This window comes from Cucumis melo, chromosome 5 (assembly GCF_025177605.1).
Source record: "Cucumis melo cultivar AY chromosome 5, USDA_Cmelo_AY_1.0, whole genome shotgun sequence".
NCBI classification, from domain to species: domain Eukaryota; kingdom Viridiplantae; phylum Streptophyta; class Magnoliopsida; order Cucurbitales; family Cucurbitaceae; genus Cucumis; species Cucumis melo.
The window spans coordinates 830,223-851,418 of record NC_066861.1 but is presented as its reverse complement, the minus strand read 5'-3'; the positions used below and the strand labels follow the sequence as shown (position 1 = coordinate 851,418).

General features: G+C 31.6%; 2 protein-coding genes across 2 annotated transcripts; both read right to left on the bottom strand.

Moving 5' to 3' along the window:
* Positions 1-1,357: 1,357 nt before the first annotated feature.
* LOC103491544 (lipoxygenase 2, chloroplastic-like) lies at positions 1,358-5,610 on the bottom strand. The gene is made up of 9 exons (XM_008451532.3): positions 5,432-5,610; positions 4,930-5,216; positions 4,544-4,799; positions 4,090-4,401; positions 3,891-3,976; positions 3,184-3,294; positions 2,780-3,081; positions 2,409-2,675; positions 1,358-2,313 (listed from the first exon to the last, which is right to left on the bottom strand). The coding sequence occupies exons 1-9, from the start codon at positions 5,538-5,540 to the stop codon at positions 1,554-1,556; spliced, it is 2,490 nt and encodes an 829-aa protein (XP_008449754.1). The 5' UTR covers positions 5,541-5,610; the 3' UTR covers positions 1,358-1,553.
* A 3,993-nt stretch (positions 5,611-9,603) lies between these two features.
* Positions 9,604-13,480, bottom strand: LOC103491676 (lipoxygenase 2, chloroplastic-like). Its single transcript, XM_051085046.1, has 9 exons — positions 13,306-13,480; positions 12,910-13,190; positions 12,263-12,524; positions 11,865-12,155; positions 11,652-11,737; positions 11,441-11,551; positions 11,050-11,354; positions 10,682-10,945; positions 9,604-10,596 (listed from the first exon to the last, which is right to left on the bottom strand). Exons 1-9 carry the CDS (start codon positions 13,412-13,414, stop codon positions 9,834-9,836), a joined length of 2,472 nt encoding a protein of 823 aa, XP_050941003.1. The 5' UTR covers positions 13,415-13,480; the 3' UTR covers positions 9,604-9,833.
* Positions 13,481-21,196: the final 7,716 nt, after the last annotated feature.

Below are 21,196 nucleotides of genomic sequence, written 5' to 3'. Positions count from 1 at the left end.
AATCCAACTCTCTTTTTCTCGTACTCTATCTCATTTTCGTTTTGTATTTGTGTTCAAACGCTTTCCAACCTTCTTATGATTTTCAATAATTTTAATTACATTTAAGCTATTTCAACGCTTCCAGACATTTCCAATAAAACTAAGAAATACTTTAAAATATAACTTGGATTAGGATTGCGGAGAATCAGGTGTTTGGTTATAGGTGGAAATGGAAATGTTACTAGAATTGTATAAAATTCTTTTATCAATTGAAAATAATGAAGTGTATATGTATATAAAAAAAAAAAAGAAATTCTTATAAAAAGAAAAAAAATAAAAGTATTTACAAAATATAGTAAAAAAAACTTAAAGAGGCATTTGCAAAAATATGAAAAGAATTTATGATAATAAGGTGCTTATGTTATTACATTTTTTAAATTGCAAAGGTAACAAATTTAAAATTGGATAACCCTTTTATAGCTCTGTGCATTTGATATCATTAATTGTTTGTCATATTTGTCATATTCGCAATATAAAAAAAAAGAGGTACTATGAGCTATTTTTTTCTAAATTTTTTTGTCATCGGATGTAATTTCCCAAACTTAAATAAGCTGCAAAGAATTATATTGGATAGATTTTGTTATTTTTTAGTGCGTAGTTTTAATTGTTTACAAAATATCCCTTTAAATAACCATTTTATTATGATTATAGAAATTGCAAAAAAGAAAAAAAATCATGTAAAATATTTTTTTTGAAAAAGATACGTTGGATCAATAGGTGCACCCGAATATCTCCACTAGATCTCCAACGTATAATACTATGGTCATCAATTAGATCTTCGACATTGCATATTGATGTTATTAAAAATTTAATAAAAAATAATATTGCTATTTAATTTAAATATTTAGTTTCTTTTTTCTTTTTCTATACTTGTATTACTTAGGCATTCTTCATAATTTTTCTTTTGTTAATTATTTTCAGCTAGAAATGTAGATGAAAATAAACAAAATTTTCTAACATGAAAGAAACATAATTTAAAAATATTCTACATTAAGTGAATATAAATGAAAATTAATAAATAACAAAAGAAAAGTTATTAAGAATAAAATTCTTGACAAAATATTTATACTTCATGAAAAGATCAAGTGTAATGAATTTTGTTTTTAGTAGTTTTGTTCTGTATAGAGTGTAAAATGTTTGTCAAATATAAATGAAAATGAATAAAGACTTAGATAATCGATAACATCGAAAGTCTCATTGCATATGCGTTTTTTAATTTTAATACGGATGCGAATTAACCTGTGTAAATGTAATAAATAACAACTTGGTTGATATATGTAACTGAAAAAGAAAATTAAAACATCACGAAGAATGATAATATCAAGAAAGAAGAAGTGCATTTCCTTCCTGCTTTATTTTGTGATTAAGAACATGTGGAATATGGTGATGAACATAAATGTCTCACACAATAGTTGTTTAACAAGAAATGGGAGATGAAAGACACACACGAACAAAAATGGAACAAATCCATATCTTATTGGTAGGAAGGGAAAGAGAGGCCTCAGGTTGTGGACTTAGGTGGAAACGCTGTATGGAACTCCCCTTCCAGTGATTCCATCAGTTGAAGTTGGTTTTAGAACCTCATAAGGCACAACACCAGCTCCATGCCTATTCTTCAAGCTTTTATTTTTATTATTTTCATCAATTTGTTGCTCTAGATCCTTCAAGTTGGCTTGAAACCTTTTGAAGGCCTTATCTATGGCAGGCTCAAGAGCCCAAGCTGGCTCTACCTCGACCCCAATATACTCCTCATCTGGAGAATGTGCTGACAACAAAATCATAGTTGTTGTCACCATAGTAGCCTGATCTACTGAAGGAAAAACTTGAAGTAGCACATTTTCAGGCAGGTCAATAAATTCTTCTGGAAGTTGGTGATAATCCTCTGTGAGGATGTTGGTCCTTGCAATACTCGGTCGGTTGGGAGTATAGCCTGCATATGCATATTGAATGAAGTTGACAGATGCATGGTGCCCACTTCCTACCCATGCTATGGTTGATGCAATCTTAATGAGATCGTTTCGGGTTTTTAATGTAGGCCATCCTTCCTTTTTATCTGGGTGCCCTTTTTCTTGGATTTCATTCCACCAAGCTTGCAGCTCTTTATCATTAATTACTGCATTCTCATCATCTCCATAATAGTGGTTCACATATTCTGTCACCCATTCCAACAGAGCATTCCATAATATGAGACCATCATTTGCAAAAGGGTAGTCTTTGATGGTCAACTCAAGAATATCACGACCATATTCATCTTTCTTTCTTTCCGCCATCCCCCTAGTTTTAAATTCAGTGACCAAAACATATATTGTCACTAATTTCATTCAATTATTAAGCTGTCTTTGCTAATTAAATTCAATTGGTTAATTTACCTGCGAATTAAGTCCTCAGGGAATGCTTGTTCATCAAATCGCCACTGATCTCTGTACACTGAAGAGCTAAGTTCCATGGAATAAGATGCTGTAGAAAATGTGCCCTCGATGATGCCTCCGGCATTGATGAGGCTTTCACGAGCATTTGCATTTATGCGCATATTGTAACGAAAATGTGGATGCAATAGTCTATATATTGGGTGCAATGTACTCAATTGCCTATTTGTGGCGATGGCATACGGCTCCATGCAACAGTGAGCTCTAAGCCTGCATAGTATCAACAAGACATTTGATAATGAATGAGTAAAAAATTTCCTTAATGTCTTTGTTTTTATTCTTTCCATGAATGTATGTATAAATAACGTTAGTACCAGTGGATAACAAGTTGATGAATACAAGAATCATGAGCAAGGACATGAGCTTTGGCAATCCTCCACAGCCACACATCTGTGGCCTCGGTGCCTGGTGTAAAAATTTGTTTCCACTGGGGATAACCATCCACTGGGGGTCGAGTCAGCTCAATACCCAATGGAATCAAAGTGCCATCCGACTTCAAGAAGAACAATGTCCTCGATCCATATAATGTCGTCCCATTAATTGTTCTTACTTTGTTTACATATGGCATTAAAGTATCATGGTAATCCACTACGAATAATCTTTTGCATTCTATTGCCTGCACAAACTCACATAATTCAGTACACTTCATAAAGATCATCATTTTATTTTTTTCGTTCCAAATTTTCTACATTAGTAAGTTGGCTTTAATTTAATTTACCTCGTTAACTTCGTTGAAACATCCGAGTAATTCTTGAACCTTTGTGTGGTTGAAAGCTGATTCTTGAGGTCCATAAATCTCTGGGTCAAGCTCACTCATTAACGGCAAACGCTGCATTTATTAGGACAATAAGGAAGCCACGTTAAATTAGAGATAGTTCATATTAATCGGTGTTTAAATCATCCGACAACGAAAACAACTTGAACTACGACCCAACTCAAATGGTAGGGTTAGATTGGGTTAGGTTTAATTTTGGTACAAATTGGGTTGAACTTTTTTTATGTTTTTTTTTTTTTTTTTTTTGACTATTGATTACACTTTTTAAAAAGTTTGGATAGACTCATTCAAATTAAATTAAATATATACATGTATTACTCATATATATTGTTTTTTAGAAGATAACTCATATATACTATGCTATGATGTTTGGTTGAAGTTTGTAATACATATATGACTTAGATTTTGTTATTAACCTGTGTTTTAGACAAATTTAAGTTAGTTATTTAAAAAATGTAAAGATGGAAAAATGAATTATAACCAACAAAATCCAATCCAACTCAAATTCAAATTTTAGAGTTAGGGTTGAAAAACGTATTCGAATAGTCAAAACACAATGGAGTTGAATGGTCGAATTAGTCTAAAAAATTCTCTGAACCCATAAACTGTAGCCCTAATTAGGGGTCGATATATTACCGATAGCCACTTACTGTGACAAGCTGTATGGAGTAAGGGTTGAGACCAGCTAGTGTCTGTCTTGCAAATTCGGTATCACTGAGCCAACTGTACCTATCTCCTGAGAAAAATAATCAAACATATAAGGATTGATGAGGCAAATGCTACAACTGTCACACTTTAAAAAGTCTCAATTAACATAAAAATAAAAAAAATATATATATAATTACTTACTCCTGTAGGACTCTGGTGGTGGATAATGAAGGAGAGAACTGGGCACAGAGGAATTGGAATGAAGGTCAGGTTTGTGATCTGGGGTTACTATGGTTGATAGATTAAATTTAAGAAGTTTGTGAGGAGCATCAGGGGCTTTAATTCCTTCTCTAAACATTGACTCAATATGTGGGAGGTCATGGAAAGAATTTTTTCCCAATAAATCCTTGTTATCTGGTTCACTTGAAGGGAAATAATGTTGCTTCACCTCTGAGAATTCTTCATCTCTTGGAACATAAAACCTTTCTTTACTCCTTTTCTCTGAGACCGGATCTAATAATTACCATTTCACAAAATGCAACCATATTATTATCATATTTTCCGCTTTAATCATATATATTAAACCATTAAAACTCCTTTGGAAAGATATATGTTTTGTTTTTCAAAAAACAGAAAACAAACCCATTAAAGATACCTGCTATACAATGAAGACGACCCGTTCTACAACGACGAGGATAAGGGCGCTCCGAACCACCGAGAACAGGCCTTTTCCATTCTGCAGGACCATCGCAATCTCCAAGGTCGTTGTAGAAGTCGTAGTCATAAATTCTTTCGAATGCCTTACGCTCATTCATATCGACTGTTCCATCTGGTTTTATGCCTCTTAGATTCGAAAGGTCTTCTGCTCTCAGCTTCAACAATCCGCCTGGTGTTTTTCCCGGCAAATACGACTGTCAACGATTTCGACCATCAACTAATTAGAATAAATTTAAATAATTTAATTATTCTTAAATCACAAGTAAAGAAATAAGCTCATGAGTGAAGAAAATTTTAATTATATATATATATATATATATGAACCTTGGTGGAAAAGAAGATCCTTCGCTGGTCAAGAACCGATTTGGATTGCACCCATGATTTGCAACTGAACGTAGTTGAGTGCCTAGACTTTTTGTCCGTAAGAGAAATAGTGTCAATAAATTTCTCATACTTGGCCGTATCGCATTCCAATTCAACAATCACTGCTCCAATCTCCCCATAACCTTCTGGAACCTCAACTTCACCTTCGTACTCCTTGTACTCCTCTGTGTCATCATCAGGCCGAATTGGTTCCACCACACATTTGATAAATTGCTTTTGTTGTTGATCTATGTGTACATCAAACCCATTTGCATATCATTATAATTAACATCAATTCACCAAAAAACCTTATAACCTTACTAAAAATATGTACAACACACCCTACTGCAACCAAAAAAAAAAAGTTATAACATTTTTCTGAGGTGTTAGGGACAAAGACAAATTTAACATAAAAAGTAATTTGAGGTAATATTACACCATCTGGCAAACAAAAAGGACATACCCGAATCCAATTCAATGCTAGCAAACTTGAGAATGATGTTTGCGTAAGGATAAGTAGGTCCCGTTGTTTTGGGTTTCACAGTAACAGAAACAGTAGCCTCAACACCCATCTTTTCCCTGTCTACCCAAATGGATATGGAAGAAATTTGGAATATCAAAAAACTCAAATATACTTCTTTGATAATCTACTCCCCCTGCCATCACTTCCTAATTAACCACATATTTATAGTCTTTTGGTGTGAACTCTCAACTGAAGAAGATAATTATATATTAATCAAATTTAGGGGCCGGCATTATTATATTCTTAATTGAAATGTTACACCATTCATTGTTCTTCACTCTCACAAACTTAAATTAACAAAGGCTCTTTAACATTGTCAAAAAATAAAAATAAAAAAACGAATTAAACATATATTCCCTTATTTTAAATTGACTACAAAGTCTTCCCCATGTGCTCCATGCACATAACTTTTTTTCTTTAATTAATAAAAAAAAATTACTACAACTAATAGCATAATCTATTATGGTAAGGACTCTTTGTAGCATAATCTATTATGGTGGACAATTAATAGCATAATCTATTAGGGTGGACTCTTAACTCTAATATTCAGAAGGGAAATTGTCAAAAATGACAAACTTGACAAAATATTTACAAAATATAATAAAATTTCAGATTGTATCGATGATAAACATTAATATTTATATTTTTATCAGTCATATTGGTGGTAGACAATTATAGTAGTCTATAATTAATAGAATCTAAAATTTTACTATTTATTGTAAATATTTTAGTTTATTTTGTTATATTTAAAAATGTCCCTACACAAAAAGTTAGAATCAAAATTTTATTGTATATTTAATTTCTTTTATATGATAGTATATATATAAATACTTTGAATCTAATTTCTATATTTACAACTGTTGTTTAAAAGAACAGTAAACAACTTCAAAAGCTATGGTATACCCAAAATTGGTTGTGCCTCCTCCCACTTTTGCTAGTACTCTATGGAGCCACAACCTTCCCAAAAATGCAAAGCTTTCATATATAAAAGATTATACACCATTGATAAACGTCAACACACACATCTATGCCCAAATAGGTGTGTCCTATGCAAGAACGTAACCAAGGTGAAGCACTTGAATATTTGTTTATATGTATCATGCAATTTCTCTCGAGATATTTGAAATCGCTTCTACAGGTCTTTTGATACAGGTTTTAATTTCTCTGTTTCTTTGGAGGATACTCTTTCCACTCTTATCAAGTTGAAGAACACGTCAAAAGGAAACTTATTTTATAGTTGCTTTCTTGGAGCTATGTTGTGGTGCACTTTGGCTTAAATCTCTTACAGACTCTTCAAGCTTCTCTCTAGCTCGTTTTGTACCATTTTATCGATCGATGATATCATTTTCGGTCTTTAGATGTAATGAGGATGTTGTAAAAGTGTCATGATGCTTTCCTGATCTTCTCTTACCTTATCTTTGTGTGTATTCTTTTAGAAAAATAACTTTACTCACAGTATAGAATCAAAATATTAATAAACAGCTCCACTCATCCATCAAAATTTATTATTGTTATTATTATTATTATCGTCTAACAATTCAACCACTATAATTTTGTCGTTATTATAACATTATTATAATCTTGACCTAGTTATTATAATCGATGGTTGGGATTTTAAATACTATTTGAATATATAGGCATATATATTAAAAAAAATTCTTCTACTGTCCTTATCGTTTCTTTTCAAAATAAAAATTCTTTTTTGTTTTTGTCTTTTTTAAACATATTAAATTATTTTAGTCAACATCGTAAATATTGATATTTTTTTCAAAAAATATTTTCTAAATGTCTTAAAATATTGGAGCATTAATTGCAACAATCACAAAGAAAACCAACAACCAAACCAACAGTTGTCAGTCAACTTAAAGGATAAGTCCATGGACGTAAACAAAATTATTTTCCTCTCATTGTTAATTTTTTTTTCTTTTTAATTGAATTGAGATTTCTTTTTCTTAAATGATAAATTGGATCGATAAGTGCACTCAGACATCTACGTTAGGTGAACATCCCGTAAATGTTCAATTCGAAAAGAATTGAGATCCATTTATATGTTCAATTTAGAAGGGTTATTCACCATGTCAAGGGTTAGGTTAAAAAAGTTATGGAAAACAAGTAAAAATAAATTAAAAGGGAAATGAAGAAACAATATTAGAGCTGCTTATGAATTTAAAATTAAAGTCTTCCTAGTTAATTATAAAACACTTTCTCTTGTGTATATTTTCAAAAATAATTATAAAATGCTCACTTGTTAATTATATTTATAAGCAGTTTCAAAACTTGTATTGTCCAGATCAATTTGTGTTCCTTAATCAATTTTGTAACAAGAACCAAACCTTATTATAAATTTTGACAAAGCTTGGACACAAGACTCACCTCATTTTTATAAGACAGTGTCTTCCATAGTGGGATTTGTAATTTTGAGGACAGTAAAGTTATTTCTAGAAATAGGAAAAAAAAACTAGAGTTGAGTCCTTGATTACTCAAGATTGGATTTCATACCCACAATTCTATATTGTGGGGATTCTAAGAGGGTCGTTTAAAGGAAAAAAGTAAGAATATGAAAATCAGAATGATCCATGGCTATAGAAGAATTTCAATATTGGATTCAACTTAAAGCTTCGAATTGTATGTACAAATTATCTGATGATCTTATAACTAGTTAGAATCTTTTCTTTTTCTAGTAAATCATGAATTTTTCTCTGACAGTATTAAAAATATTATTGAAAGTAGATAAGGCCAAAAAAAAAAACCACTAAATCTGGTGTTTGTATGTTTTAGTCGATATGTGAGCAAATGGTCAGAGCAAGGTACTTGAGATAGTGTGGGGATCTATAGGTGCGCTCTAATTTAATCACCTTTAGATTTGGTTGTTTTTTTTTTTTTAAGAAGATACGATTCATGGGTTCAGTAGATGCATCAGATCATCCTTAGTAGATCAGTACCATCGTCATTATTCTAAAGTTAGGGTGTAACGCTTCAAGAATGTTTTAAGAATAATGTGTCCACCTAGAGGAGATGGAACAAACATATCTCTTTTCTTTAGAAAAAAAGGTTTCGAGAACAAATCTCTCACAATGAAGAATAAAAATTTGCTTTACTTTTTCTTTCTCTTCTTTAGTTTAGCAATTATTAGTTTATACGAAAACAACTCCAATTATTATTATTATTATAAAGTATGCATACAAACTGAATTTGAAAGGTGACTGACATTTTATTTAATGAATTTAAAAGTTGACTTGTTATAAAAAAAAATTTGAATTTGTTTATGAATGATATTTAATAAATAATCCTAAAATTCATTTGTCTTAATCAGGTGACATCAATCTTTTATCAGTAGCCAAATGTTATTATAAACTGAGAGAACGAAGCTTCTTTTAACTTGATATCTTATGTTTAACTAATAACTGAAGTAACATCTTAAGAAATAAATAGCGATAATATCAGATAGAATATTAGACATTTTAACCTAATTTGACGACAGAACATCTATATCTTTAGAGGATTTTAGCCCAATTGAAAAGATCATTGATAAATATTGAAGAGGATCACAAGTAAATAACTTATCCGGAATCAACTACCTTGTGAAAAGAGACTCCTCGAAATAATTTTCTTTTCAAACAAGTATTTTACGATGACAATCAACATCACACACCACACAAACCGAGTATTTCGTAAACCACTTTCACCCATATTTCTGTTTTTCACAACAACAATTTATCATACGGCTCACACGCTTATATTTTTTAGGTCAAAATCACCAATGGTCAACTACATCCCTTTATTAATAAATATTAACGAGAGAAAATACGGTAACGACCACAACCAATATGTTTATCTTTATTAATAAATATTAGCCCAACATATCAATCAAATCTAAATAAATATTAACTGCTACAATTTTGCTTTTAACAAAATAAGTCAACCAAACTTGATAACAATTTCCCCTTTGCCTATTTTTTTTTAAGGCAGAACAGAATAAAAGGGAGTGGAACCACCAGAACACAACATAAACTATTGTTTTTTAATTTATTTTTTTTATAAAAAACTCCAAATTATTGGTTGATATTTCACAACTAAAATAACAATGTCAAGATATGAATGAAATATATGAAGAAGAAGTCAAGCATGCATTTGCTTCCTGGTGTATTTTATAATTAAAAACATGGAATAACAGTGACATATTGGACGTAAACGAGACGCCCACATACATAAAATAGACTGACATGTCTTTTATTTTTAGAGGAAAAAACTGCAAGAAGAAAGAGCACACACAAACAAAATGGAAAAATCCATGTTATTGGTAGGAATGAAAAGAGAGGAAATTAATATGGAGAGGTTATGTTTAAATGGAGACGCTGTATGGAACTCCACTTCCAGTTATTCCAGGCTTTGAACGTGGTTTCATCACTTCGTAAGGTATAATCCCAGCTCCATACCTATTCTTCAAATCTTTATTCTGATTAAGCTCGTCGATCTTCTTTTCTAGAACCGTTAAGTTGGCTTTAAACTTTTCGAAGGCCTCACTTATGGACGGGTCGAGAGCCCAGGCTGGCTCTATAGCATCCCCAATGTACTCCTCATCAGGAGAATGAATTGACAATAAAAACATAGTCTGTTTCACTAGGGCAGCTTGAGCATCTGAAGGAAAGAGTTCATGCAACTTCTTTTCAGGTTGGTTTATGAAGTCTTTTAAAAATTTGTCACTGTGGTTCTCTGTGAGCATGTTGGTCCTTGCAATACTGGGTCGGTTGGGCATATAGCCTCCATATGCATATTGAAGGAAGTTGACAGATGCGTGGTGCCCACTTCCTACCCATGCTATGGTTGATGCAATCTTAATGAGATCGTCTCGAGTTCTTAATGCAGGCCATCCTGTTTTTTTATCTGGATGCCCTTTCTTTTGAATTTCTTCCCACCAAGCTTGTAGCTCTTTATCATTTTTTACTGCATACTTATCATCTCCATAATAGTGGTTCACATATTCTGTCACCCATTCCAAGAGAGCATTCCATAATAGGAGACCATCATTAGCAAAAGGGTAGTCCTTGATGGTCAACTCAAAAACATCACGACCTGATGAATCTGTTTTTATTTCCGCCATTCCCCTATGTTTTAAATTAAGTTACAAAACACATTGTCACTAATTTCATTCCGTTATTAACCTCGCATTAATTAAATTCAATTAATTACCTGTGAATTAAATCCTCAGGGAGTGCTTGCTTATCAAATCTCCACTCCTTGTACGCTGAAGAACTAAGTTCCACTGAATAAGATGCAGCAGAAAATGTTCTTTCAATGATGCCTCCGGCATTAATGAGGTTTTTACGAGCGTTTGCATTTATGCGCATATTATACCGAAAATGAGGATGCAATAGTCTATAGATTGGGTGCATTGTACTTAATTGCCTATTTGTAGCGATGGCATATGGCTCCATACAACAATGAGCTCTCAGCCTGCATAACAATTATTGTATTTGATAATATGTGTGTATATATATATATATGTATGTATGTATGTATATAGATATAAACATAGATATACATATACATATACATACCAGTGAATAACAAGTTGATGAATGCAAGAATCGTGAGAAAGGACGTGGGCTTTCGCAAGCCTCCATAGCCACACATCCGTTGAATCAGTGCCTGGTGTGAAAACTTCTTTCCATTGTTCAAGATGTCCATCCATTGGAGGTCGAGTCAGCTCAATACCCAGTGGCATCAAAGTGCCATCAGAGTTGAGGAAGAACAAGGTCCTTGATCCATATAGTGTCGTGCCCTTAATTTTTCTTACTTTTCTTACATATGGCAGTAAAGTATCATGGTAATCCAATACAAATAATCTTTTATCTACTAATGCCTGCACAAATTCACAAAAAATTAATCACATTTTTTTCATTTAATTTCTAATTTAATAAATTACTACATTGAGCTAATTTAATTCACCTTGGCAACTGTGATGCGACATCCAAGTAATTCGTGAACTCGTTCAGGAGTGAATTTTGATTGTCGAGGTCCATAATCGCTCTCTTCAAGGGTACTCTTAAACGGCAAATCCTGATCAATTATTATGAGGAGACTAATTAAATTAGAGACCACATTTATTCATATTTATAAAGTTATGTGATTAATTGATTGTGAGTTAATTGTCACATACTCTGACTAGCTGTATAGAGTAAGGGTTTAGACCAGCAAGTGTGAGTCTAGCAAATTCAATATCACTCAGCCAATTGTATTGGTCCCCTGAGAAAATGAAATATAATAATCAAACAACAAAGGTTTTTATGGCATATTAGTTATAGTTAGTGTTGTCACATGCATGCTCTTTGAAATATAATTAAAGTGTGTTATCATAAACATATGTACTCACTCTTGTAGGACTCTGGTGGTGGAAGTTCAACGAGAGTACTACTGGGCACATCTGATGAAGATAGAGCAGGTGGTCGATGAGAGGAAACTAAGGATGATATATTAAATTGAAGATTAATTTTGGAAGCAGCGAAAGGCGTTTCAATGTCAAGTTCAGGGAGGTCAGAGAAAGGAACTTTTCCCAATAATTTCTTGTTCCCATCTGGTTGACTACTACTTTGCTTTATCTCTGAAAATTCTTCGTCTCGTGGAACATAAAACCATTCTTCAATCCTTTTCTCTGATGCTGGATCTAAATCCCAATTGTACGGCCAAACGCATCCATTAATATATATATATATATATGTATGTATAGTGTAGAATTAAATTAACAAGAAAGGATTTAGAAAATTAAGATACCATTTTGACTGGGAGGACGACCAGTTCTACAACGTCGAGGATAAGGATACTGATCCTCTGAACCACCAAGAACAGGCCTTTTCAAATCCATTGATTGGTCGGGATCTCCGAGGTCGTTGTACAAGTCGTAATCATAAATTCTTTCAAACGCCTTACGCTCATTTCTATCTACTGATCCATTTGCTTTTTCGCCTCTCAGATTTGCAAGGTCTTCTGCTCTCAGCTTCACCAGTCCTCCTGGTGTTTTTCCCGACAAATAAGACTGCATCCATCCCCATATTCAATTGTTAATTAGTCTTACAAGATCGTATCAATATTTTCATTCATATTTCAACGTCTACTTATAGTGTAGAAAAGTATGCAAAACACAATTAAAAAAAATCAAGATAGACTCAGATAGCAATGTATGGTGCTACATTATAGGTAGATATTTTTGTTCATTTTGCTATTTTTTTTAAAAATAATCCATAATAAAATGTTTTATTTACTAATTGTTTTTCAATTTTTTATAATTTTTTAAAAATATCCATCAAAATTCTCATACCGATTGTTTTCGTTAACATCGATATTTTAAATATTTGACTGAGAATAATGGGGTTTGTGTATTAATTAATATATATAAATTAAATGATGAAGCAGACCATCACCTTGTTGGAAGAAAAGAAGATCCTTCGGTGGGCAATAAGACCCTTGGGTTGCACCCATGATTTGCAGCTAAACGTAACCGAGATTGGAGGCTCTTCGGCCACAACAGAAATGGTGTCGATAAACCTCTCATTCACACCTTCTTGCAGTTCAACAATCACTGCTCCAATCTCCCCAAAACCTTCAGCAACCTTAATCTCACCTTTGTACTTCTTGTACTCCACCGATTCATCAACTTCTTGTAATTGAGCCTCACATTTGATAAATTCCTTTGGCTGTCCATCTGTGTATATGTACATTATTAAATCACTTTACATCAGAAGAATATATATAGGTTACATTACAGTGTATAAAAACATATATAAATTAATAATTAAAGAGAGAAGATGAGGACTTACTCGAATCCAATTCGACGCTAGCAAACTTGAGATATATGATTTCGACCCAAGGAAATTCTTCTTTCTTTTTGGGTTTCACAGTAACAACTACATTACCCATATAACTCATCCTTTCCTGCCCTTCGAGAGTTTACAATATAACAAATTTGGAATATCACAAAACCCAAACTCTTTCACTGCCTTATTACCAACACATATCATTAACCATATTTATACACTCATGAAGGAATCTTTTTCAATTAAACAAATATGATTTCTATTTTTCTTTTATCAGATAGTGGATACGATGATGCATTATTATATTCTTAACAAAATAACTATTGTCTCTTCATTATTTTTCAATTTCACACTTATTTTTTTTATCACTTTAATTATATGCTTCTATCATTAATAGAATTATAATGTTAACACATCATTAATATTTATGAATTCCAATCTACTCGTGATAGTTTGTAGAGACGTTGAAAATTTGAAAGACCAATAAGACTCACACGCTTTATAAGATAAATAAGTTACTACTCTCATTTGTCAATTACTTTTGAGATGGAACCTTATATTATTAAATAATATCATATCAGTACATAAAGCATAGACTTCTATCGACAGTAGAATTTTTCCATACAAGTTTTTTTTTGAAAAAGATACGGATGGATTAGTCGTCGATGCACCAAGACATCTCTACTAGATGGACACTCCTTAGCACTATCATTTCCGCTTCATTAATATAAAGAGATAAGTACAAGAAGCATGAAGCAAACAAAAAGGGCTAGAGAGAAGCATTGATAATAAGAGTTTAGTGTTTTGGTTTGATTAGTGTATTTGAGATATTTTTTTGGATCTTCATATCATAGACATCTTCTTTAGATCTGAAAATCTTTTAAATTTGTTTAACTCATTTTAGTTTTTCTCTCTTTTTTTTTTATTTTTTACCTTAACAATATATGATATGAATATTTAGAAATTCTGAGCTTTGACCAAAAGAGTAGATCTTAATCACGACCTTGAAAAAGAAAGGTAAAAAATGATCATGATGAAATTAAAAAAAATTTGAATTGACTTGGTTAGAGTCTTAAAAAGAAAATTTAAGATTTCTCCTTTTATCATCTAATAGTATATATCTCATAACATTACTCTCCAATTATAGTCTTAATTATAAAGATTAGCATGAGGTGGTATTGGTTTATAACTTGATCTCACAACTGAGTCTCTGAGCCTAAAAATGGGAGAAAAGGGATAGAGAAGAAGAGAACAAAAATATGAATTAGGAAAAAAAAAAGGAAATTGTCTAAAATAGCAAATTTGATAAAATATTTACAAATTGATAGACAGTGATACAAGTTTACCAATTTCTATCATTGATAGAATCCAAAAATTTTACTATAACTTGTAAATATTTTAATTTATTTTGCTATTTTAAAAAATGCACAAACAAAACTAACAAGAATACATGCTTGTAAGAGTTTAATTGGGAATTAATAAAAACAAATATGAATGGAAGATTGCAAAAACAAATAATATATTTACAATTATTTTAAAATGTCGTTGTTTATATGGTTCCTACCCATTGTAATTACCCATTTAAGATCGGATCGAAAATTCAAATATAATATTTCTTTACCATATGTGAAATCTATTGTCAAAGTATTTATAAAAATCAAACAAGTTCATTTACTAAAATTGTACAGTTAAAAGGGAATATAAAAATTCTCAAACTTCTCTCCTTTTAATATACTAAAGTTATAAATATAGACATAGATTTATAAACGAGTAGACTAATTTTTCTTTGAATAATTCCTAGTGAGGATGCTTGGGTGCACAGTTCTCATTGGTTTCTTTCTAAAAAAAAAAATTCTTTAGGTAATTGTAATAGATAGCAATTTTAGGAATAATAATTAAGTACATAACAACATTTTAAAAAATTGCAAATATAGCAAAGTATATTAATGATAAACTTCTATCGCTAATAGACTCTTATGGTTTTCAGTGATAAACCAATATTTTCAATATAGTCTATCAGCGATACTTCTATCATTGATAGACTTTGACAAATTTTGTTATATTTGTAATTTTTAAAAAATATTATTATATACTTAATTATTTCGAATCTAATTGCTATATTTACAACTATCTCCCTTTTTCTTTTCTGTTGTCATTTACCATAAAATAAATATATACATTTATTTTAAATTGACTCCAAAATCCATACTATATTCTAAATTGACTCCAAAGTCCACACACCATGTGTCTCCATACCTTCTTTTATTTTTTTAAAAGGACGTCATCTAGATCTGACTCAATCGAACAAGTTAATTAAGGATCATATATACACAAGAATAAATAAATAGACAAGATTTAAATATATAAAAATTAGTTTAAATGATAAAATTTAAACATATTTTTAAATATTGCAAAATGTCACATTTATTATCATCAATAAATGATAGTAGTTTATTAGTGTATATACACATTGACATTTTGCTATATTTACGGTTCATTTGGATATATTTAAAAAATCACCTATCAATATATACATTTCTTTTAAATTGACTCCAAAGTCTGGTGAGTCTTCATCTTATTAAATACCATTTCATGGATCACTTCAAATCATAGGGTGGGTGTGTGTGGAAAAATAAGATGAAGACTCACATTGGATGGGATCAAAGTTAATCAATGATCGTATCCACACACATTTATTGAATTTGTTTTTAATAAATTAAAGTATTGTAAAATGTGAACATAATAATTGAAAGAAAAAAAAAGTAATATTAACGTGAAACACCTACAATGTTATTTAATTCCCTCATCTCCCCCTCATATTGTTTCAAATAATATTTGTTTGAAACATATTTTGGCTATCAAAATGTGAAGTCTTATTAATAAATTTCTAATTTTCAATTTTATTCATAAAATGAAGATTTATTTCACTTACATACCTATATCTTTCTCACATAATGAAAATAAAAAAAAATATAAAATCTTTTTTAGGTTAAATTTTATAAATATAACAAACAGGAAAAATATTTACGATCGTATAATAAAATGAAAAAACCACGAAGCTAGTCATTTTTTAAAATATTTCAGATTTGCCTTTCCTTTTCGTTGTCTTTCTTCTCTATGTCTTTTACAAAAAATTTTCTTTCCATCATATTTCTAGATCGTGTGTCAAATATAAAAAATCTATTTTTTTTTTCATACGGTTATTTGGTTGTTCAAGATTGCCTATTAAATATAAAAGATGTTGAAAAAAACATGTTTAGATTTGGGTGGCCAATCTAAACGATCGTGTACAAAAAATAGCCAAATATAAACGGTCGTGTACCAAATATATCAGGCGCGTTGTTGACGGAGACATTTTTGTATTTTCCATTGTAAGCTTGTGTTCTTTTTCTATTTTCGAAATTATTCTATACAAAGAGATTTTTTTTCTAAATTTAGTGATTTGTCTTATTAGTTTTCTTTTCGTAAATTAAATTATAAAAAATGCCCCTAGACTTCACACTTTGTGTCAAAATTAAATGTTCAAAGCTTCAAAAATATCCTTAAACTTCCAAAATGAGCTAAAAAATATCATTGTTAGTTTTGGATGAAAATCGTAACTGTTTTGTGTAAAAAATACTCTTGAACGGATCAAAAATATATTTAACTTAAATATAAGAAGAATAATACAAAGAAAATAAAGTTGAAGGAAATTTGAGTATGAAGGTATAGGCTTTTAAATCTTAAATAGGTAGCTTATAATCCATCAAATGGGCATGCATGCACCTTTCTTTTTTTTCCCTGAAAAGGAGACATAGCGTCCGGGAGAGCTTTAGGGGACCCTAAAGCGAAACCAAGACACAAATTTTATTAATAAGAGAAAAAGAGCGATTACAAACAGGACAAGAGAAAAGCCCAATGTGAGATCTTTTTTAGTTGAGCAATGCTTTAAAGTTTAATGCTACTGAACTAGGTTTATAGTCTTGGAAGGTAAGAATGTCTACTGCACCATAAACCTAGGCAGTTATAAGCATCTTTCCATAGATTTAAAACATCTTCCCATCTCTTGCAGGGCTAGAGGAATGCACTTGGGATTGGAGACACATATAATCTCATGAAATTAAATCTACAAGGGAGCTAGGGGCAAGGCAAGAGATTGTAATTAAATTAAAATACTTCTAGAAATTATATAGTTAAAGATTGAAGTTATAGAAAACCACTATGAAAAGTTGCTCTATATGGGACGATAATGGAAAAGAGACAGGAGAGGAGAGAAAAGAGGAGAGAGTGATTTAATTTCCAAGAAACAAATGTTTATGAATGATATTTAATAAATAATCCTAAAATTAATTTGTTTGTCTTAATCAGGTAACATCAATCTTTTATGAGAAAATAAAGATTCTACTAACTTGATATCTTAAGTTAAGTTAATAACCGAAGGAACGTCTCATGAAACAAATAGCAATAATAATGGATCGAACATCAAACATTTTAACCTAGTTCGACGACACAACATTTACATATATCTGAGAGTCTTTAGTCCAATTGAAAAGATCATTTATAAAGATTGGTCAAGAAGATCACAAGTACATTAACTTATCAAGAATCAACTATTTTGAATTATATGACTTTTACAAGATAAATGTGTAGCTCCCTCTAAACCACTTGATGTGTGAACAAGTAATTTGATCTAGGCTCCCTTGTGAGAGACTCCTCAGAATAATCTTATTCTCAAACAAGTACTTCACAATAACGATCAACATCACACACCAGAATAATCTTCTTCTCAAACAAGTATTTCACAATGACAATCAACATCACACACCATACAAACTGAGTACATCGTGAAAGACTTTCCCAACACATGATTTTATTGCACATTCGTCCATACTTCTGTTTTCCACAACAAAAATTTATCACACGGCTCACATGCTTATATTTTTTAGGTCAAAATCACCAAAGGCCAACTACATCCCTTTATTAATAAATATTAACCATATATTTATTAATAAATATAAATATTAAGAAAATACAGTAACAACCACAACCAATCAGTTTATCATTGACAATAATAAATCCCCAGGCCCTGATGGTTCATGGAATTCTTGGAAAAAGCTTGGAAATTTATGGAAGTTAATATCATGAATATTTTTAAGGATTTCCACTCCAAGCAAAATCATTAATAAGGTGGTCAACGAAACTTATATTGCTCTAATTGCTAAGAAAGAAAAATGTGAAAAAGCATCAAGCTCCAGACCAATTAGTCTCACTACGGCTGTTTATAAGCTGATTGCAAAGGTGATTGCTGAAAGGTTGAAAACCACTTTGCTCGATACTATATCTGAATTCCAGATGGCTTTTGTAAAGGGCAGACAAATTTTAGAGGCCATCCTGATTGCCAACGAAGCCATTGACTTTTGGAGAGCAAAAAAAATCAAAGGATATGTAATCAAGCTTGATATAGAGAAAGCGTTTGACAAAATTAGTTGGCGTTTCATTGATTTCATGTTGATGACAAAAAAAAACTATTCATTTGAATGGAGGAAGATGATCAAATCTTGTATATCAAGTATCCAATACTCAATCCTCATAAATGGAAAACCACGTGGAAGAATTTAACCTACTAGGAGCATTCGTCAGGGTGACCCTATTTCTCCTTGTATATTCGTTTTAGTAATGGACTATCTCACTAGAGTCATTATTGGCCGGAAAAAGAAAGGGAAAATAAAAGGGGTTAACATGGGTACAAACTTCAATTTATCTCATGTACTTTTTGCTGATGACATCCTCAGTTTCATTGAAGACAAAGATGAATATATTTTCTCTCTTAAATATATTCTTCATCTGTTTGAATAGGCATTGGGCCTGAACTTCAACCTAAACAAATCCACCATATCCCCATAAATGTGGATTCAAACAGAGCTGACTTTATTGTTGAAAGTTGGGGGATCAAAAAAGAATACTTGTCGATCAATTATCTTGGAGTTCCCTTAGGAGGGAAACCTTCTTCTTTAAATTTCTGGAACAACATTATAGAGAAGATTCAAAAGAAACTGAGCAGCTGGAAATACTCATATATCTCAAAGGCGGCAGAATTACCCTTACCAACTCTACATTGGAAAGTCTCCCCAGTATTAGATGTTAGTCTTCAAAGTCCCAATGGGTGTGTCTAAAAAGATTGAGAAGAGAGTTTGAGAGATTTTCTTTTGGAAAGGATCTTCAAATGGCCATAATGTTAGTCTCATTGGATGGTCTAAAATCACTCTGCTTGAAAAGAAGGGGGCCTAGACATTAACAAAGTCACAAATGCAAATTTTGCTCTTTTGTCAAAATGGCTTTGGAAGTTCATAAATGAAAAAAGATCCTCTTTGAAAAGACTGATTATTGCTAAATATAATCAGGAATCTTCTGGCAAGTTTCCTATAAAGGGCAGATACAACAGCAACAAAGCCCCATGGAGATCTACAACTAATTGTGCTGACTAGTTTTCAAACAATATTGACTGGAATGTAAATGATGGTGATTCAATCTCTTTTTGGCATGACCAGTGGAACAACAAAGCCCCCCAATGTCCCAAGACTATACGCTCTCTCAAAGTTTAAACATGACAGTGTTAAAGATATGTGGAATCCTCACACAAATGATTGGGATATTCAGATTCAACGGCCTCTTCGTGATCATGAAGTTCAAATATGGAATGATATAAAAGTTGTTCCGGTAGCCCCTAATCAAGATAGAGGAGCTTCATCTCCTATTTGGAAGATTAATCCAGATGGTGTTTTCGACATTGTTTCTGTTAAAAGGGCTTTAATTGATAATGATTCATTCTCTACTACAACCTTCCAGCCAAACATCTTCAAAGTTCTTTGGAAATCTGATATTCCTAAAAAAATGCAAGTTCTTTATTTGGACTCTTATTCATGATTGCATCAATACTACTGAACTAGAGCCTCAGTCCAAACTGGTGTTCTATGTGCAAAAAACATGAAGAGGATATAAATCACCTCTTTATCTCTTGTCCTTTTTCTCAGGTTCTTTGGAACAAGGCTAAACCTCTACTGAAGTGGAACAAAATTCTCATAGATGTGCCCTCTCTCTATAAAGATTTGTGCGATATCACCATAAAAAATAAAAAATGAACCATTACTTTCAATACCATTGCTATGATATTATGAAAAATTTGGCTTGAAAGGAATAATAGGATCTTCAACCTCTCAAAAAGGGAGCAACAAAGCTTTGGGATGATATAGCTACGCTGGCTGGTTTTTGGAGCAGTAGATCGAAATTCTTCTCTAATTATAACCCCAGTAGCATTGCTTTAAAAATTTATACTTTTGTATAACTCTTATGGGGCTTATCTCTAGCCCTTGCTCTTTTGCTTCTTGTACTTATCTCTTATATTAATGAAGTGGGAGTGACGAGGGTGCTACGGGGTGGCCATCTAGTAAAGATGTCCGGGTGCAACCAACTGACCCAATGTATTTTTTTAAAAAAAAAATCAGTTTATCTTATTAATAAATATTAACCCAACATAACAACCAAATCTAAATAATATTACGAAAATTGCATCATATGACAAAAAAAAGTTTTTAAAAAATAGCCAATAGCACCTCTGATCTTTTGCATATTGTAAATATGATAAATATGACAAGTAAATAATGATATCATACGGCTATCAGACGACTATCAGTGGGCTATTGGAGGGCTATCAAAGAATTATCCGCTTTTCACCTAGTGGAGATGCCCGGGTGCACCTACTGACCCACCATTTCTTGTTAAAAAAAAAAAAAGAATTATCCGCTTTTAAATTTGCTACTTTTACAAGTTAGAAAATGTAATGACATAGGCTCTATTAATCTAAATTTTTTTGCAAGTTAAAAAATGTAGTGACATAGGCTCTATTAATATAAATTTT